Source organism: Panthera pardus, unplaced genomic scaffold (genome assembly GCF_024362965.1).
Source record: "Panthera pardus isolate Hobbes unplaced genomic scaffold, ASM2436296v1 HiC_scaffold_8, whole genome shotgun sequence".
Lineage (NCBI taxonomy): Eukaryota > Metazoa > Chordata > Mammalia > Carnivora > Felidae > Panthera > Panthera pardus.
Window position 1 is genome coordinate 87,985,227 of NW_026527013.1, and position 18,955 is coordinate 88,004,181.

An 18,955-nucleotide genomic window follows, 5' to 3' on the forward strand; every position below is an offset into this window, starting at 1 on the left:
CATTTTACATTTCTACATGAAATAACTATGAAAATATACATAGAACCACACTCAGCATGGAGCCTGATGCCGGCTTGATCCCATGACCCTGGGATCACGACCTGAGCCCAAATCAAGAGTCAGACGCTTGACCCACTGAGCCACCCAGGCACGCCCCTATTTTTAACCTTTTGAGGAACCTCCATACTGTTTTCCAGAGCAGCTGCACCAGTTTACATTCCCATTAGCAGTGCAAGAGGGTTCCCGTTTCTCCACATCCTCACCAATACCTATTGTTTTTTGTGTTGTTGATTTTAGCCATTCTGAAAGGTGTAGATGATATTTCATTGTAGTCTTGATTCATATTTCCCAAACGATCAGTGATGTTGAGCATCTTTTCATGTATCTTTTGGCCATCTGGATGTCTTTATAATTAGGAATATGACATTATGAATTTCTATTAGCACTCAAAATACATAATCATTCTTAATGAAGAAACAACTGGAAATAGTTCACAAGAAAAAAAACCAGTAATAGTGTTAATGGACTGTCTGCATTATATATGTCATTATAATAACAGGTTATAAAAACCTATGTTGTATTATCTACAGCTTTTCTGATTCCAACAGATTTGCATTTTTTTCCCTTAAAACTTAAAAGGGTTTCCAATTTCTCATTTTTTTTAACTCTCTTATACACACATTCTCTAAGAAAAGACTGTAGATGTAGGGACAAAAGATAGTCTCCTTCATAATCGTTCCACCTTGCTGTCATTTCATAGTAAAAGCCTCAAAGAGTCAGTGGTACTGATACTGAATCAAAGTGTGAAAATCAACTGAATAAAAAAATTTCATGTTTCATTAAAAGAAAAATAGAGAGTATGTCCTCCGCTTAAACAATGGTTTTACGATATTAGGACATCTTGTAAATACATGCATATGATCCTGTAGATATGCTATAACTTTTAGGGTTTTCATTTTTAAAAAGTTCTGTAAGTATTAGCCTGAGGGCAGGGATTGCTCTTACTCAGCTGTTTCTTATAATAGTTCTTGGTACCCAGAGAGTGCTTAATGCATGTAGAAAATGGAAGTTGCCCAGAGAAATGTGTTGGTAGCTAGCACTTCACTGTGTGATTACCAGTAATCTAGGAGGACTTACAATAGAACTGCAGGGGAAAAGGAGAGAATGGCATTCTATGTTAGTAACCGGGGTGAGTGATAAACTTAAGTTATGTACAGAGAAATAGAAATATTGTTGAATGAGATGAAAAAGGACTAGACTTGGGGAAAGTAAACATACTCTTTAAAAAACAAAATAAATACACTGAGAAACAGCAATTAAATCAGTTTAATCTCTGCCTAAACATGATCTATTTTTAATTTCCCATTAAAATGTAGCTATTTTAACCCTATCATATTACATAGATCTTAATTGTTTTGCTAACAATCATATATTAATATATAAAATGGTAATCTGAGTATTTTCACGAATATATGTTCCAATAACATTATGTACTTCTATAAACTGTAAAAAAATTCCTTAATATGGATCACATCTAATTTACACTAAAAACTTCAGGGTTAGACCTTGGTTAGATAGAAGACTTTATGGTGTCATTTGGAGATTTTTATTTTGGTGTGTGTATTATAAAATTTATTATGATAGACGTGTTTATTATGGTTGAGGGATGAAAACACAATCTAATTAGGAAGTTATTATTTACCATAGGAATTACTCTTTTCTTTTCTCCCTTTATTCCCCCTTCCGTTTTAGCTTTCTTTGCAGACTCTAACCAATGGACAGATCTCTGTTTAAAAAATGTATTTTTCTTCTTTATTATGAACTGTTTTCTTACCCAAGAAAACATGCAATAGTTCTAAGTAAGCAATTATAACAGCAATTGCTGGCTCAGCTTCCTCAGTTATATTAAAGTATATTAGAGGGGTGCCTGGGTGCCTCAGTCAACGGTTAAGCCTCTGACTTCGGCTCAGGTCATGATCTCACAGTTCGTGAGTTCGAGCCCTGCATGGAGCTCTGTGCTGACAGTTTAGAGCCTGGAGCCTGCTTCGAATTCTGTGCCTCCCTCTCTCTCTGCTCCTCCCCGGCTCATGTTCTGTCTGTCTGTCTCTCTCTCTCCTTCAAAAATAAATAAAACCATTAAAAAAAAAAAAAGTATATTAGAGAAAGTTTTACTTTGCTATTATCCCTGGAACATTCTATACTAAAATACTAGTAACATCTATTGATAACCATGATCCTCGTGAGAATGAAGAGTTTGGGAATTTGTGAGTGGATTAAGGCAGTATTGCTAAGTGGGGCTACAGTATACTTTTACAAAATCAAAATGGCAAAATTAATCAAAATGATAATTTTAGTAAAGATTCTACAAATCTTCATGACATGGCTACATTCTTCTTACGTTCTACAGTCTCTGCTGTATCACTACGAAATGACTTCTGCATTGCACAACAACAAGTTGGACCTGTTAACTGTTTGTCATTGTTTTTCTACATCATGCTACCATGTTCCTAGCTCAAGCCAGTCTTTTCAATTGCTTTCAACAAGTTGCTCTCATTCAGGAATTAGAAATGAAGAAGGAAGGAAATAAAAATAGTTTCAGCTTGGAAAAAACATGGAAAATAAGTTCACAGTTTAAGATTCATTAGCACACAATTATCTCAAGGTCTTTCAAAGGCAATTTCATTAGAATTTGGGCACTGATTGGCTGATCAGAGTTATAACTATAAAGGGATGTGATTTTTCTCCCTGTTTTTATTTATAGGAAATCGATAGCAATAACATCACAGGAAGGGCAGTCATTAGTTTTCTTATGGCAAGTGGCATTATGCCACTACTTTAATAATTTCTCTTCAATCAAAATATTTAATATGACTACTATAAACACAAGAAGGCGACTGATCAAAGGTATCCTATGCCTTGTTGGTTCCACTGAGCCCTATAAGCCCAAATTCTCTAATGTGAATTGTTAGTATAACTAGATTTCTTTCCCTTTAATTCACCCCAAAATGTAATGTTTTATGGTAATCCATGTGTTGTTATTCTTTCCTGCCTTCAGAACTCATTATTTTCATTTAAATTACAAGATTGCTTTCTCATCTTGCAAAACATTGGTATAATTTGTTCATTTATTCTTGAATGTGTTTAGAAAACGTATTTTATAAAACAGCCATTCTAGGATACTAAGCAACTTAAGTGGCAGTCAGCCCTTTGATATCAGCCTTGGCACTGACTAGCTTTTACAGTCACTAGGCATATTAAAGTTCACTAAATTATAAGTGGGTCATAAGACAATGTATAAACTGAAAACACAATTCTGTACTGGCTAGAACTTAAATTCCATTGTATGCTAAACAGAAAAAGCAGTGTGGATCCCAAAGAGACAGTTCTATCTGCTGTCACCTATTTCCATACATATTCATGTTAGGATTTTATAAATGTATAAATGGGTTAGCTCTCTTTGATACTGAAACCCTGGCATCTTATTTATTAGCAATTAAATGAGCAAAAGAGATTATTTGGACTTACAGGAATTTAGACACATTTATAAACATATTGAAGAGACACATTTTTGATGGGTCTCTTATGCTCTCAGCTTATATTAAATCCAAAACCAGTTTTAATTTAGTAAATCATCAAGCAAATTACTAAAAACTACACTTCTAATAAATAAAACATTTACATTATACTTACATCAATATATAAATTAGTATTACTAATGAATTGCAATTAGTTTTAAACTATGTATCTTTATTTTAATTTTAATTAATTAACTTGTTTATTTTTTTTTTTTTTACTGTTTATTTATTTTTGAGAGAGAGAGAGAGCACGCAAGCGGGGCAGGGGCAGAGAAAGGGGGGTGGAAGATCCAAAGTGCGCTCTGCGCTGACAGCAGTAAGCCCGATGTGGGGCTCGAACTCTTGAACTGCGAAATTATGACCTGAGCCCAAGTCAGGTGCTCAACCGACTGAGACACCCAGGTGCCCATGCACGTTGATTTTTGAATCAAAATTTATACAGTACCACATGTATAGTGGTATACAGTTAAAAGTGCACAACTTATGTGATGATCCAAAGTGCTACAGGAAATTGAAAGATTGGGGCGCCTGGGTGGCTCAGCTGGTTGAGCATCCAACTTCTGCTCAGGTCATGATCTCATGGTTTGTGGGTTCGAGCCCCGCATCGGGCTCTGTGCTGATAGCTCGGAGCCTGGAGCCTGTTTCAAATTCTGTGTCTCCCTCTCTCTGTCTGCCCCTCCCCCACTCGCGCTCTGTCTCCCTCTGTTTCAAAACTAAACATTTTTAAAAAATTTAAAAAAAAAGGAAACTGAAAAATTGATTAGAGCAGGGTGTGGGAGGTAGGGGTGGGAACAAGGTGAAGGAGCTTTGATTTTCACTTGCCTCATTTCTTAAGTCATATAGTGACATAAACAATTCTAACCCGAAAATGGTCTTTTAAAGGGTAAAAAACATACTTAAATCTTCTTACTAGTATTATTGGGAAAACATTTTAAAGACCCTTTTCCTAGATAACATTTTGTAATTTATATTTAGTTGATATGTGAAGTATAGAACATTTTAATGACTCTTTGTCATATGTAAGCAACTTAGTGTGATGAAGCTTAAAAACTGCTTTTTCTTTTCATGGAAGCAAAGGAGTGGTAGATGTAATTTCATCAAAATGTACAGACATCACTAGGTAAGAAATCGTGCATGTACAGACTCCGGCTAAGGAAAGGGCATATGTCATCCTCACTTTACCTCATCAGTTCATTCTCATCTTTCAGCCACTTTCACTGCTTTCCTAGAAAAATACTGGCTGCTCAGTTAAGTGAGATTGTGCATTCTACTACATTTTTAGTGATGTGGCATATTTAGGTATTTTATGGTTCCATTCCTTAAAATTCTCGCATAACATTATAAAGCCAGCTAACATCAACTAAACTGTTTTGTTTTGGTAAGAGCCATCACTTTTGCAAATGCTTTATATGGATTCACTCATACATAATCCTCATAACTATCTGACAAGGGAGGAAATATCATTATTTACATTAGAAAAAGGGGACATGAAGCACAGAAATCTTTTTATCTGCCATCTACAGTTGCTCAGCTCTTGCCCAACTCAAGGAGTCAGGCTCCACAGACTCTGCACTTTTAACCACTATCCCAAAAGTCACCAATGATGTCCACACGTGAGAAAAAAAAAAAAAAAAAAAAAGCTGAGCTGTGATAGAGCAGGATAAACAATTTTCCTAGCATTCTCAAAAGCAATCAATGTCTTAATTAATTCTGGAAAAATTGTTAATAAAGAATTAACCTAATGATTTCTTTTCATAAATGACGAATATTGCACTTACTACAGCTAAGTTAACACTTGGAAAAACTTGGTTCATCATTTCATTACTTCTTCTGCTAATTTCGTTAAGCTTAATTTGATTAAAATGTTATTTGCTATTTTAATACTAAAGCTAAATTTTATTTATTCTTGATGTACTAAATGCTCCATGACAATAATCAACTAAAACAAAATAACCTGAGAACAGATTAAAAAAAGGCAAACATCACTTTCAGACAGGTTCACTGTATTAATCTGCTAAATGTGTATTATGTGCTATGTTGGGAGCCTATAAGTAAATGACAGCAGAAGCAACCAAAGCTGTCATGAGCATTTACTGTATTATCAGATACTATTCTTATTAACCTACATGGACTGTCTCATTCATTCTCGGTACAACGGTATAGTAATATTAACCATGTTTTACAAATCGTAACTGGGTGATGAAAATAAGTAAATTGCCTCCTATGTCATACAGGTAGCAGATGGAGTACCTGGGATACAAACACAGTCAGTTTAACTCCAGAACCTGCAAAGCAGATTGTTCAAGAATTTCTTACTCGGTATTTCCCAGAGTGTAAGGTAAAGTGGTAGTTCCCATGATAAATACAAGTGAGTACCTATGTGCTCTTGCGATTCAAAGCTGGAAAGATTAAAATCAATCAGTAGAGTGGTATGGTTAAATGAAAAAGAGAGTAAATCTGAGGACAACCAACTATTTGATTAGAGTATGCTAGTGTTTAACACTGGAGAAGTCATTTAGGATCAGAAGATAAAGGACTTGACAGGCAGCAAAATCTGGATTCAATTCACTTGTAAACTGAGAGATATAAATGATTTTTGAATGGGAAACTATTGTGATAGCCAGTATAGCTGTTATTAGGGAGCTATCTGACAATGGTATCTAAAAAGGAAAAGTATATATGGCTTAATGTTGTTAGGTAATCTAACAAAATTAAGTGTAAACAATAATTTATTGAGTGAAACAACTTTTAATCATCAAAAACTACATGCAGAATTTTTTTTTGTCCTAAGTTTGAGGACTTCCATTCTTGGCATGTTTATGTGATTTGGTATTTGTAAAAATAAACAGCACACCTATTCTCATGAGTCAACATTTCTCCTTAATTCAGGATTCATTTTATTGGGCATGTGAAGATGACACCTCACGAGACAGTTAGAATATATAAATGAGCAAACATTTCACCTACATGAAAAGACAGTTACTTTATAACTTTTTACTGTTTTGATATTTTTTGAGACATTATAAATTAAAACCTTCCAGTCTGAAAGCTCCTGAAATCTACCACTATGGAAGTATTTGTGTCAAGCAGACATCTAATAATATGGCAACTTACTCTTCCCACTAAGAGTGATTAGAAGGTAACAAGTGTTTTGTGTGTTTTTTTTTCCCCAAAACTATCCATGCCATTAAAATTCAATGGCATCACTTGCTGTCATTCAGCTTTATCTGGCTAAAATCCTTTAATTCGCTAGCCCCTGCTGTTGGGGAGCTCTAGGCTCATCACACTTAACCTCTGCCTAGGCTTCTCAGAAAAGAATTTGTTTCAGTCCATTCATAGTTTCAATAGTTGAGCAAGCCACACGCAACTGCACACTGGTCTTTTACCCTGAGCACACTAATCTGATTGTTTTTCCACTCTACAAACTCTGGGTCAACAATCAAGCTGCCGCCAGAAACTAATTAATTTGCAAACAGGCTTCTGTTTTCACAGAGGGAAAGCTTTTGAGAGCCATGTCAGAGAGGCCGGTCACACCATGGTTACACGCATTGTCATGGCATCCACTTCTTTGGGTAAATCTCTTGCTTGATGTCACTGCACACATGAACCCAGATTACCCAGTCAGCAGTAAATCCCTATTGAGGCCCACTGAGCTCTGAATGTAGTGAGGCTAGAAGAGGAAATTGGTATAGACAGGCTCTGTATTCATTAAACTGATGGTAAGACTAGAGAGAATAATGTTAAAAACCAAGAAGGAAAAAGGGGGCGGCTTCAATTTAAAGAATTTTCCAAGATATTGTCTCATTTTTCTACATTTCCATCGATTTTAATTTAAAAAGTGGGATTCCATTAAATAAATATAATGATATTTTGAAATGTTACTTTTCTACTCTCATAATTCACTGACAAATTTTGAAATAAGTGGTTCAAAGTGTGTGTCTAATATGCCATACTGGAGAGTTGTACCAGTTAAAAGCGATTATGTTCTTTACACAAAATGTGAAATAGAAAATAGGTCCTCAGAAAGGGAGACTAAGTAAAATTATATTTTGGTAACTTTTTGCTCTTTATGAAAAGAGAAATCATATTTAGTGAGTTTCTTAAATTTATCATCACTTGCAGAGTAGAATAATTTCATGCTGTGTATGTATTTTTTAAAAAGATTATACTTCTGGGGGGGAATGCATTATTTATCAGGCTTAACATTTTTCTAGGTAATAGATTCAGGAGACAAAACCTCAGGTGACCACTATGTTGTGTTTAGGTACAGACTGTTTTTAAATATTATGTACCTTTGCTTCAGCATAATTTCAGCAGAAATAATCAAAAAATACTATAATTTTTATTTGTGACTCTTTACATTGATACCTCAGAATGTTTAATGAATAAGAATATAATTCGTGGGAGATGTAATTCAAAAGTTAAAAAAAAGACCGTATCCCTGTTGCTTTTTTATAGGCTATGAAAACAAAGAGGACATTTGTGGTTGCTGTTGTTGTTTTAACTGAACGGTCACTCAACTTCTATGATACTCATCTGCCCATATAACCACTAAATAAGGCATCCAGAGGGCTTTTTCCTCCAAGGTCAGCAAAATAATACTGACTTATGTAAGCCAGGAAATAATTCAGAATGGCATCGTTAAGAAGTCTGACATTATACAGAGTCAGATAATTCATTTTATTATTAAAAAAAATCCAATTCGATACTCTGACAGTTTATGCCTTTGAAGATGGCAGAATTAAAACAGAGCATGGAAAGAGTTGTACAAGCGATTTGAGATTAGGTATCTGGTACTATGTAATATTAATTTGTGCTCTCATGGTTTATTTGCGGTCACATTTCTTGGTTCTATTTTCAGAAAAATGTCTAGTGGAGAAACTTGAATGTTCAGAGAACATGGAAACTCCTAGTGCACGACCGCAGAGGACAGCCACCCCGGTAGCAGTGGCACAAGTGAAAGGAGGTGGAACGATGACCTGCACACCGTTTCCATCACAGAAAAGAGCAAGGGGGCTGGTCTAGCCACGGGCACGATCCTGTGAAGAAATTCCACTACAAGAAAACAGGTCTTCCTGACATGAATGGGAAGGCCTCACACTCCGGGCACTGTAAATAGGCCAGTTTGTGCTCACTGGGCCTTCGCTCTCTCAGGGAGGCATGTGGTTTCGTATATTAAACCTGACTTGGACTGCCCTTTCACCCTGACTCAAATATAATCACTCACAGAATGGGTCTGAGGAAACTTCCTAAGCGTGCTCCAGCCAATGGAAGTGAAGTACAGGATACTGAGAAAAATCACATTTATTAAGTGCTTACTATATGTCGATTGTTTGCCTAGAACTTTTTTACACATTATCACAATGTCAGTTTTCCACTACTGTAAGAGGCAATCCCATTAAAAGTAAAGGCAAGGTGAAGCTTACTGTAAAGACTGTAGTCTTTCCCCCATTTCATATTACATCCCACCATCAGTCCTAGACATAAACAATACTGGAAACAGTGTCCATCAAAAAGAAAAATAAAAGTGGGTTAGCAACTATCTGCTCTAATGAATGGTTAACACATATAAGTAGGTAGCAGTACTTACATACCAAATGGTTAAGAAATCATGACTGCAACAGCACCATAGACTTAGTTTTCTTACTATGAATATATAGAGAACTGTACCTAATTTTCACACTCTTAGTAAGTTGAAATTGGAAGTGAAGTTTAAATGAAGTTAAAATGACTTAAGATGGAGAGAATTTATAATGTACAAGAAACAAAACAGTGAATTTGGGCACATCATGTCAAACTCAAACCAGTACATTTTTTTATTTTTATTTTTTTTAAATTTTTTTTTTTTCAACTTTTTTTATTTATTTTTGGGACAGAGAGAGACAGAGCATGAACGGGGGAGGGGCAGAGAGAGAAGGAGACACAGAATCGGAAAGAGGCTCCAGGCTCCGAGCTGTCAGCCCAGAGCCTGACGCGGGGCTCGAACTCACGGACCGCGAGATCGTGACCTGGCTGAAGTCGGACGCTTAACCGACTGCGCCACCCAGGCGCCCCAAACCAGTACATTTTTTTAAATCACAAGTTGTTCTAATACCTAGTAACCTTAAACTAGGGGCTAATTTAAAAAATCATATTTAAAGCACAGTTATGTAAAAATCAATAGATTCCTCCTCTTATGTTTCTTCATCAAAAATTGTTACTCATTCTGGGGCACCTGAGTGGCTCAGTCGGTTAAGCGTCTGACTTCGGCTCAGGTCATCATCTCACAGTTCGTGAGTTTGAGCCCCGCGTCAGGCTCTGTGCTGACAGCTCAGAACCTGGAGCTTGCTTCAGATTCTGTGTCTCCTCTGTCTGCCCCTCGGCCGCTTGCACTCTATCTCTTGCATGGTCTCAAATATAAACATTAATAAAATTTTTTTTAAATAAAATTGTTACTCATTCCTAATTTTTCCTATTTTCGTATTATTCCTATTTTCGTTTATTATTTGTCTTCAACAGCATTAAAAGTCACTTAAGATAGGGCAACTGGTGCATCCAAAATAATTGAATAGGTCTGAATTGATTTGAGAAAAGAAAAGTAAATCTTTTTCTTTGAGTAGAAGAAAAACAAAATTAATTTTAATAGGCCCAAAGACATTCCAAAAAGTACCTTGCTAGTATTTTTTACTTCTGTCAGCACAAATGATTGTGTAGTCTATGCTGATGCCTTAGACTCATTTATTTTATGCATGAATATGTAAACATTATGTTTCCAATTTTATTCTGGAATGGCATTTAATTTCATGAGGCCTGTGATTCACACAATCCCTTGGTTCTATCTCAAATGTGTCCGTACCCTCCATCTTGCAGCAGTTCTGGTTTCTGCACCCTGTCAAATGTAACCTTTGTGCTAATTTGGTAAAATCAGTTCTCACGTTTAGTGCTGAGAGACTGATAACCGAATTCTCAAATGAACTACACATTTGCAAGATGAAGTACAGAGCTGTGGACAATGACTGCTTTCCCACAGTGTAAATTCTTCAGACTCGGCTGTCAACATGTAAGTGTGCAACACAAAAGCAGCTTTAACTTGATGACTTTTTTCCTCCAAGGCCATAAAAATGAAATGGATACTATAGTCTCCCTTATGTTATTCCATCTTCTTGGATTTTCTTTCGCATCGACAGTGAAAGCCTGTATGCCCTTTAGAGTTCTTAGTAGATCAAAGTCTCCTTGCTGAACAAAAAACAAACATTTTTCCCTCCTACGTAACTATTTCGGTTTGAGAACAGAGCAGATAGCAATGTTGAAAGAGGTTTTTTTTCCCACCATTTTGCCTCCATACAAAGACCAGGCTTAATAATTGACAGTGGATATTTCAAAATTGCTCCCTGAGATTTTTAGAGTTTGGTTCTTTTATAGTTTTATACAGATAGTATTATGGTGATTTCAGCATCTTTTCCTTTCCTTGGTGAGGCCGCTAATTTCTCATAAGGTCACCCACTATTCCTCCTATGACCCCCCCCCCAGGATGGATATTTGACTATATGTCCAAACCCTTTTGAACACCACAGTGTTTGCGCTCAATTATGAATGATTTGAGGCATCATCTGCATTGAAGAGAACAAACAACGGGGAAGTGCTGTCAAACTTACTAAAAACTTGAGAGAGCAGGGAACAAGGGAAACTAAGAGAAGTGACTCTTTAAAGAGAAAGGGCTACTTAACAATAAGAAATGCTGCAAGAGATATTGTCCAAATGGAGAGACTGATTTAAATAAAGTGTACAGAAAGTTACCAGTTATCACCAACTGCTTTTGGAGAAGCAGTTTCATGGACTCAAACTCAGGTTTAAAGTTGGCTAAAGGGAGCATAAACTTCCCTAAATGGACTTAGATGCATAGGGACTTCATATCACACCATGATTAAAGGAAGGGTTTGGATAGAACAGACAAACAAGTCTTCCATTGAGGGGAGAAAATCATGGAAGGAGAGATAAAGACCACAAAAGAAATGTACATTGGGTGAAACTATGAAAAAAATATCAATACAATTAAGTGGAAAGGCAGCATGGTCAAACATGGAAGAGGCACACCACTCATTAATACATAAAAAAATAATAGGATGATCAGAAATGTTGCAGGAGGGCAGAGATGCTGAGCTAATGGGAGGTGTGTTTTATGTTTTCAGTAGTCACTTTAAAATAAGAGACATTTCAGGACAAAGATTATTATACACAACTCACGGTCTCTGGAAGTTTCAATGAAGCTCAACAGCAGAACTGTGATCTTTCTCTAACAAACCAATGAAAGAGAGAGATGATGAAAGGAATTTTGGGTTCCAGGAAGGGCAGGAAAAACAAGTGTGGTAGAAGTTTGAAGAATGAAAATATTCAAGCATCTTAATGAGAACTTAGACGGTAACCCATGAGCTCCATTCTTGTTAATGAGGCAAAATAAAACGAGGAAAATTGTATTTATTTATTTTAGGCATATAAATTTCGTACATTTTCTCCTACACTAAATTTATTTACATACTAAAAAGAGAAAGAGAGTAAAAAAAAAAGTATCTACTTGATCAAGTTGAAGCCAGTGCCTGAAGTTCAGGAAACTGGGTTCTTGTTACAAATCTTGTACTACTAGATTAGATACAATCTTAGATAAAATATTAGTCTTAATTTCTTCACCTATAAAAACTGAAAGAGAATTTAAGGAAGATGAAAAGAGAATAAAATGAAATAATATAAAGTCCTGGGGCGCCTGGGCGGTTCAGTTGGTTGGGTGGCTGACTTCAGCTCAGGTCACGATCTTGCGGTCTGTGAGTTCAAGCTCCGCATCGGGCTCCATGCTGACAGCTTGGAGCCTGGAGCCTGCTTCAAATTCTGTGTCTCCCTCTCTCTCTGCCCCTTCCCCATTTGTACTCTGTCTCTCTCTGTCTTTCAAAAATGAATAAATATTACAAAAAAATTTTTTACAAACAATAAAGTCCTTTGAAATTTTGAAAATATTAATGGAATACTACTTGGCAACGAGAAAGAATGAAATATGGCCTTTTGTAGCAACGTGGATGGAACTGGAGAGTGTTATGCTAAGTGAAATAAGTCATAAAGAGAAAGACAGATACCATATGTTTTCATTCCTATGTGGATCCTGAGAAATTTAACAGAAGACCATGGGGGAGGGGAAGGGAAAAAAAAAGTTAGAAAGAGGGAAGGAGGCAAACCATAAAAGATTCTTAAAAACTGAGAATAAACTGACGGTTGATGGGGAGGGAGGGAGGGGAAAGTGGGTGATGGGCATTGACGAGGGCACCTGTTGGGATAAGCACTGGGTGTTGTATGGAAAGCAATTTGACAAGAAATTTCATATTAAAAAAAAAAGAAAATATTTTCAACATAATGTTATTAGCATTACAATTTTTTTTAAATGTTCAGTAACGTATGATGCTCTCAGGGCACTATGAGAGATGCGTGGAGATAAAATGTACTACACGTTGACATCTGTCGTGTTGTCCATGTAAGACTGGTAAGCCCTCTTATCTTTTTCCATTGCCTCCCTTCCGCAGCTCCAACCCAGATCTATTTCTTTCCACAGTTAACTGCTGAGAAACTTCAGTTTTGGCATGAAGCAAATATTTTCCTCAATTTTTAATCTCATCTTGCTCTGTTTTCCCTATTTTCTCACACCCACAGTCATGAAGTCACTAGCTCGAGTTTAAGCGCATACTAAATCTGAAGTCACACCGCTGGTACCGTATAGGGAAAGTTCTCCACTGACTTCTCCAGTTAGACGTGTTACATAACATGCTTGTGCTCTTGCACACACCACCTACCGTTGAGCCACCTGGAATCATGCTGCTCTGTTCTGATTGGGTGATGGTGCCCGAGAGTTCTGAAGATCGCAAAATCTCGCCCCATAAAATCAGCTGCGGTCCCGGAGTATAATTCTCCATCTATGTTGTGACAGAATAAAACCACATACATATACTTTAATTCAATTAAGGAAAGAAAAACAAAATGAATCAAACAGAAGGAAAGTCTCAAGTTATGACCCTGCTAGAAAGAACACAGATATGCTATCTGCATCATTATGCAATTACTCATTTTTATTCTGTGTCTTTGTTGAGGAGTATTTTATTATGAGATCACTCACTGATTAAGCATCTACTCCGTAAGTCCTGACTTCAAATAACTGAGTAAAATATGGTTCAGTAGACATTACTAAGACCTAACATTTATTCTTTTCTACTATGATGCGAGACAAAGTGCAAAATACAGAGGTATAAAGCTACTGTACTGCTGTTCTAATATCCTTATTTATTAGGGTAGGATATCACTGTAAAATCTTCTATGGTTTTTATTTTAATGGAAATTAAATTGTCAATGTATTTCCTTTTCAGTGGTACCTGAGTTAGTAAGATTTTACAATACTTTAGAAAGAACTAGTATTTTCCTCACCAATAATTTTTTCTTGCTTTTATTTTTGAATGTATCAGGTGGGAGAAGGGTTCTTAGTAAAAGTTATCACATAGTCTAAAAACAAGTCCATCACGTAGTTTCATATATTAAAGAAATGTATCTGAAGAGGAGGAAATTTTGATAAATATAGGTCATAATCTCCATAGTTCAAGATTCTACTATGTTTTTTACTCATTTTTACTGAAAATAAATCAACTCTAGGTCAGAGTTTAATAAATGAGGAATCATAATCACAAGGTTAAAAAAAAGGAAAAGAAAAGAGGGAGGAGAAAAAGAAGTTAATATTTACTGAACACCATTCTGTGTTTGCTGGGGAGTCATGCACTGGCTGGACACTTTCCAATTATCTCATTTAGTTCTGTCAACCACCGTGTGATGTAAATGGTATCCCTACTTAGCAGTTCAAGAAACCCAAGGCTGCTCAGCTGATGACTAGGATAGTAAGGGTAAAAGTTCAAACTCAGGCTTGTTTAATCTCAAGCCTCTTACACTAAACTACACCAGCTTTTAAAAAACTGAAGGTTGTATAAAAATTTTATTTTCTTTCCTTTAAACAGAAAATACCTCATATTATTTCATCTAGGAAATACAGTATTGCCTACTTACTTATAATGAATTATCAGCAAAATGAAACAAAAAATATGAAATCATCTTTAAATAAAATTACCAGTAAACTTAATACTATCTTGCTGATCATTTGGATAAGTTAATGTTTCTGAATTCAGTGCCTTGAAAATTAAGCAGAAAATAAAATAGGCATAGATAAATTATAACTTAAACATTTGTATAACACTATTATTTCCAAGGATTTTCATATTTATAATGAATTTCATATGTATATTGAATATATGAATCAGATTTCTCATGTGATATTCTTTGTTCACATCCTCAATTCTCACTTCCACATGAAGGTTTTATAATGAAAACAGGCATTCTCAGTGGTCTAACTCAAATCAGTTCCTTTGGTAAAGCTTGTGGTTCTCTGAAGTGTCTCGATGCACCAATCTTTGGACGACGTCCAAGGCAGTGGAGAAGAGTGACGCAGAGAGAATCAGTGCATAACTCCAGATTATAACTTGAAATATTACTAAATGACACCTTATCTTATGGACTTTTAGGATAGTGATCATTTACTTTGGGTTGTTGTGAATCAAGACAAATAAAAAATAATGATGTGACAATATATTAATGAATGGTACTCATATAACATTCTAAGCTGTCATAATAGAGTATCTTTGGGATTTAAAAGCATCTTGTATTCTCTTCACTTAATTAAATATCAAGTTCAAATCTGACCTCTTCTCCCCATAATAGTTGCAATAATATTTTATCTGCCCACAAGGTAAAAAAAAAAGCTTTTCTTTTTTGTTTGTTTATTTATCTTTACTTATTTATTTTGAGAGAGAGAGAGAGCGCACAGGGGAGGGAGAGAGGGAGAAGGAGATGCCCAAGCAGGCTCCATGCTGTCAGCACAGAGCCTGAAATGGGGCTCGATCCCATAAACTGTGCGATCATGACCTGAGCCAAAATCAAGAGTTGGATGCTTAACTGACTGAGTCACCCATGTGCCCCCCAAACAAACCTTCTCTAAGCAAACATTCTATGAATGAGCTACCTATGAGTTTCAAAGGTAAATGTTTATTGTCTCCTTAACTTTTACTTATATTTAATCACTATAATACTTTTATTAAGGTTACTTTTTTATCTTTTTACAAATAATTAATAGATGTAACAGATTTTTAAACTTCAGGTAAATTAGTTTTCTTGAGATGTGTGAAGAAGAAGGTACTAATTAAAAATGTGTTGTAATAGCAGCCTAAAATGTTCATGTTAATTTCAAATATTTTCAGGTTGCAACAGCTCTAATAGGATGCCTTGTGTCCTCTTTACCTTGAAAAATCAAAAGTATTAAATTATTCATTGAACCTCACTGCCCTCTCAAACATGTGTTAGGTGATAAAAATCAGGAAAGGTGAAAAGAGAATCACCAAAAGTGAAAACTGAACAATTTCATATCAGAGTGTAGTCAGACAGAACATGTCCAATAGGAGGTTTAATCAGAAATGGAAGAGTAAAGAATGTCATTAATTATTCTTTTCTTGGGGGTATGCCTGGGTGGTTTAGGTCATGATCTCATGGCTCATTAGTTCGAGCCCCGCATTGGGCTCTGTGCTGACAGCTCAGAGCCTGGAGCCTGCTTCGGATTCTGTGTCTCCCTCTCTCTCTTCCCTTCCCCCATTCACATTCTCTCTCTTTCTCTCAAAAATAAGATATTAACATTAAAATTTTTTTTAAATATATTTTTTATGTCTCTTTGACTTATTACATAATTGGAAATTAGTAGATTTAATCCCTTTCCCTCAATCTTTTTTTTTTTTTTGCTTGTTCAGTGTGAGTAAAATCCATAATTATGGTTGCTATTATGTGTAAACTCTATTCACAGGAGAGCTGAAATAACAAAAACACCACCAAAAGAAAGTGTTACTTAGATATATAGAGGTATTTGCTTCTCTTACTAATATATGTACTTGTTTTATAATTTCCACTTTTTATCCACTCCCACATAAGGAAAGCAAAAATCAATATAAATGAAGGCAAAGGCAGAAAGACTGATTTTGTTTCCTTTTTTGACAATAGATAAGTAGGTCATTTAGAGAAAGCAGAGAATTCTTCAGCAGGAGAGCTACTGATCAATTTAGTACTAAAAACAGAATTAAAGAACGGACTCAGAAACCAAAGGAAGTTTGCAGTTTAGGCACCAGTTGCCTCCAGTCATAGGAAATTCCCTCCCACCTGAATATTATTTTTAGCAAGAGTCATCTGTGAGCTGTAGCGCACCAGACGATTAAGAGGCCATGAAGGATACATTCTCATATTACCAATGTTCAATATCAGTAACTTTTTAAAGTAATATATATTTTAATAACGTATTTTTTTTATTTTTAGAGAGAGAAAGAGAGTGCACGAGTAGGGAAGAGGGACAGAGGGAAAGAGAGAGAGAGAAAATTCCACGGACCCCAATGCAGGGCTCGATCCTATTACCCTGGGATATGACCTGAGCCAATATCAAGAGTCAGATGCTTAACCAACTGAACCACCCAGGCACCACAATATCAGTAACTGTTTTTTATACCAGGACTTAAATCAGAATTTCTGCTTCGATGTCAACTCTTAGCAGGGATGAATGCTCCACAGAAATTGTACCACATATTTATTAAGCTGGCCCAAATGTACAGGTGTTAAAATACTCTACTCTTGCATTTTTATAAGCAAATAAATAATCATCAACTTAGAATATATACTATTTAATAAACTTGTGTATTTCCACTATGGATTAAAGACCTAGTACCTTTTGTGGCTATATAAAATGATCTAATGAAAACTGAGTATAAGAAACTTACTATACCTCAGTTGGCTTATTTTTGAACAAACATGTTTAACAAAAAAAGTCACCTTGCCAACTTCTTTTGCAGTTTCTAGGTCATTAATGAAGTTATCAAATTATATGTTGATTCTTGGGCATAGTGCTAATTTTCCAGTTTTCTGACCCTTAATATAAGTCTTCTTCAAAATCTGAAGTAGTAGATAGGTAAATGTTATCCTACAATGATTCAAATAGCATTATGGTTAGGATACATATTTTTTCCATATATACTAAGCTACTAGTGAAATAAAACATGAAATTTATCCAATTTTATTAAATTGCTGGTACAACAGTATACTCAATGAGCTGTTATATATATCAAAGTGGTTGTAGATACTCTAATAGTTTTTAGTCTCTACAGAAAACACCCTATAGCAAGTCTGATGTCTCAAAAAGAACACATCAGACTAAGAAAAACTAGTGCTGACAGATGTAACTAAGAACCTAAAAACTGTCAACTATGAAAGTCTGCTAGTTGAGTATACTGCCATTCTTAACTGTAAGCCTTCTAAACTGTTTCTAAGGAAAGCATTCTTTACTGAGATGAACAAAAAGTTGAGTGAACTGCATTTCCACCATGGCAGAGTTACCTGAGAAGCATGTGTTGAAAACAAAAGTTCATATGTACTCTGGACTTTATGTTCACAGCTCAATATGAAGTAAAAATGTGGCTTAGATCAGTTAATGTATTGGATTACAATTCCTAAGAAGGGTGTGGTGAGAAGTAGAAGGTAAAAAAAAAAAAAAAAAAAAAAAAAAAAACCCAAACATTTCCTGATGAAACTGCAGCATTACTAACACAGGTGTAATGTGGGACATGGATGGTGAGCAAAAATCAAACAAACCTAAAGACAAGCCATTATGTTGTTAACACCTTAAGTAAATTCCACTCACAGAATAGCACAGTAATTAGAAACAGAGGAAAAATAAATTTATGTGTCTCTCTCTATTACATGGATACACACACACAGACACAGATAGACACACACACACAGTGCATGGATGTAATCCATTTCTTGAGAGTAAAAAGGTGTGGGAATAATTTTACATTTTTACATTTACTGAACATCTTCTCTGTATGAATAAGTATAATGTGCTGGCTTTGTTATTTATATCGTACTTTTAAAACTAACATTTTTAAGTAGTTAATATGTGCATATGGCACAAAATAAAAAATATAAAATTTATAAGGTATCAAATCTGTCTCTCAGACTCTCAGACTCCTTTACAGCAACCACTATTACTTTTTTTTTTTTCTTGGTTTCCACTTCTACATATATTCCAGAAATATGTAAGCACTCAAATGTGATATGCTATTAAATTGTCTTATTTAGTTCTCACAACTAGCGGAATTAGAATGTCCATGCCATTTTACATATAAAGAAAGTGAGGCTCAGAGAGGTTCAAATAATATTTTCAATTACAGTTAATTAACCTAGGGAGTACCTCTTTGATCTAATACCAAGTGAGAGCATATTCTAATGTCAAATTACATTCTTTC

The 18,955-nt window shown here is 35.4% G+C and overlaps 1 protein-coding gene across 5 annotated transcripts in view; it reads right to left on the minus strand.

Annotated features, from left to right (window-relative positions):
• SEMA3A (semaphorin 3A) overlaps nt 1-18,955 on the minus strand; it is a 463,579-nt gene that overhangs the window by 68,523 nt on the left and 376,101 nt on the right. For all 5 annotated transcript variants that reach the window (XM_019451313.2, XM_019451314.2, XM_019451315.2 and 2 more), the window contains one exon: nt 13,385-13,504. In XM_019451313.2, the coding sequence (XP_019306858.2) occupies nt 13,385-13,504 (120 nt within the window). The remainder of the gene's footprint in view (nt 1-13,384; nt 13,505-18,955) is intronic.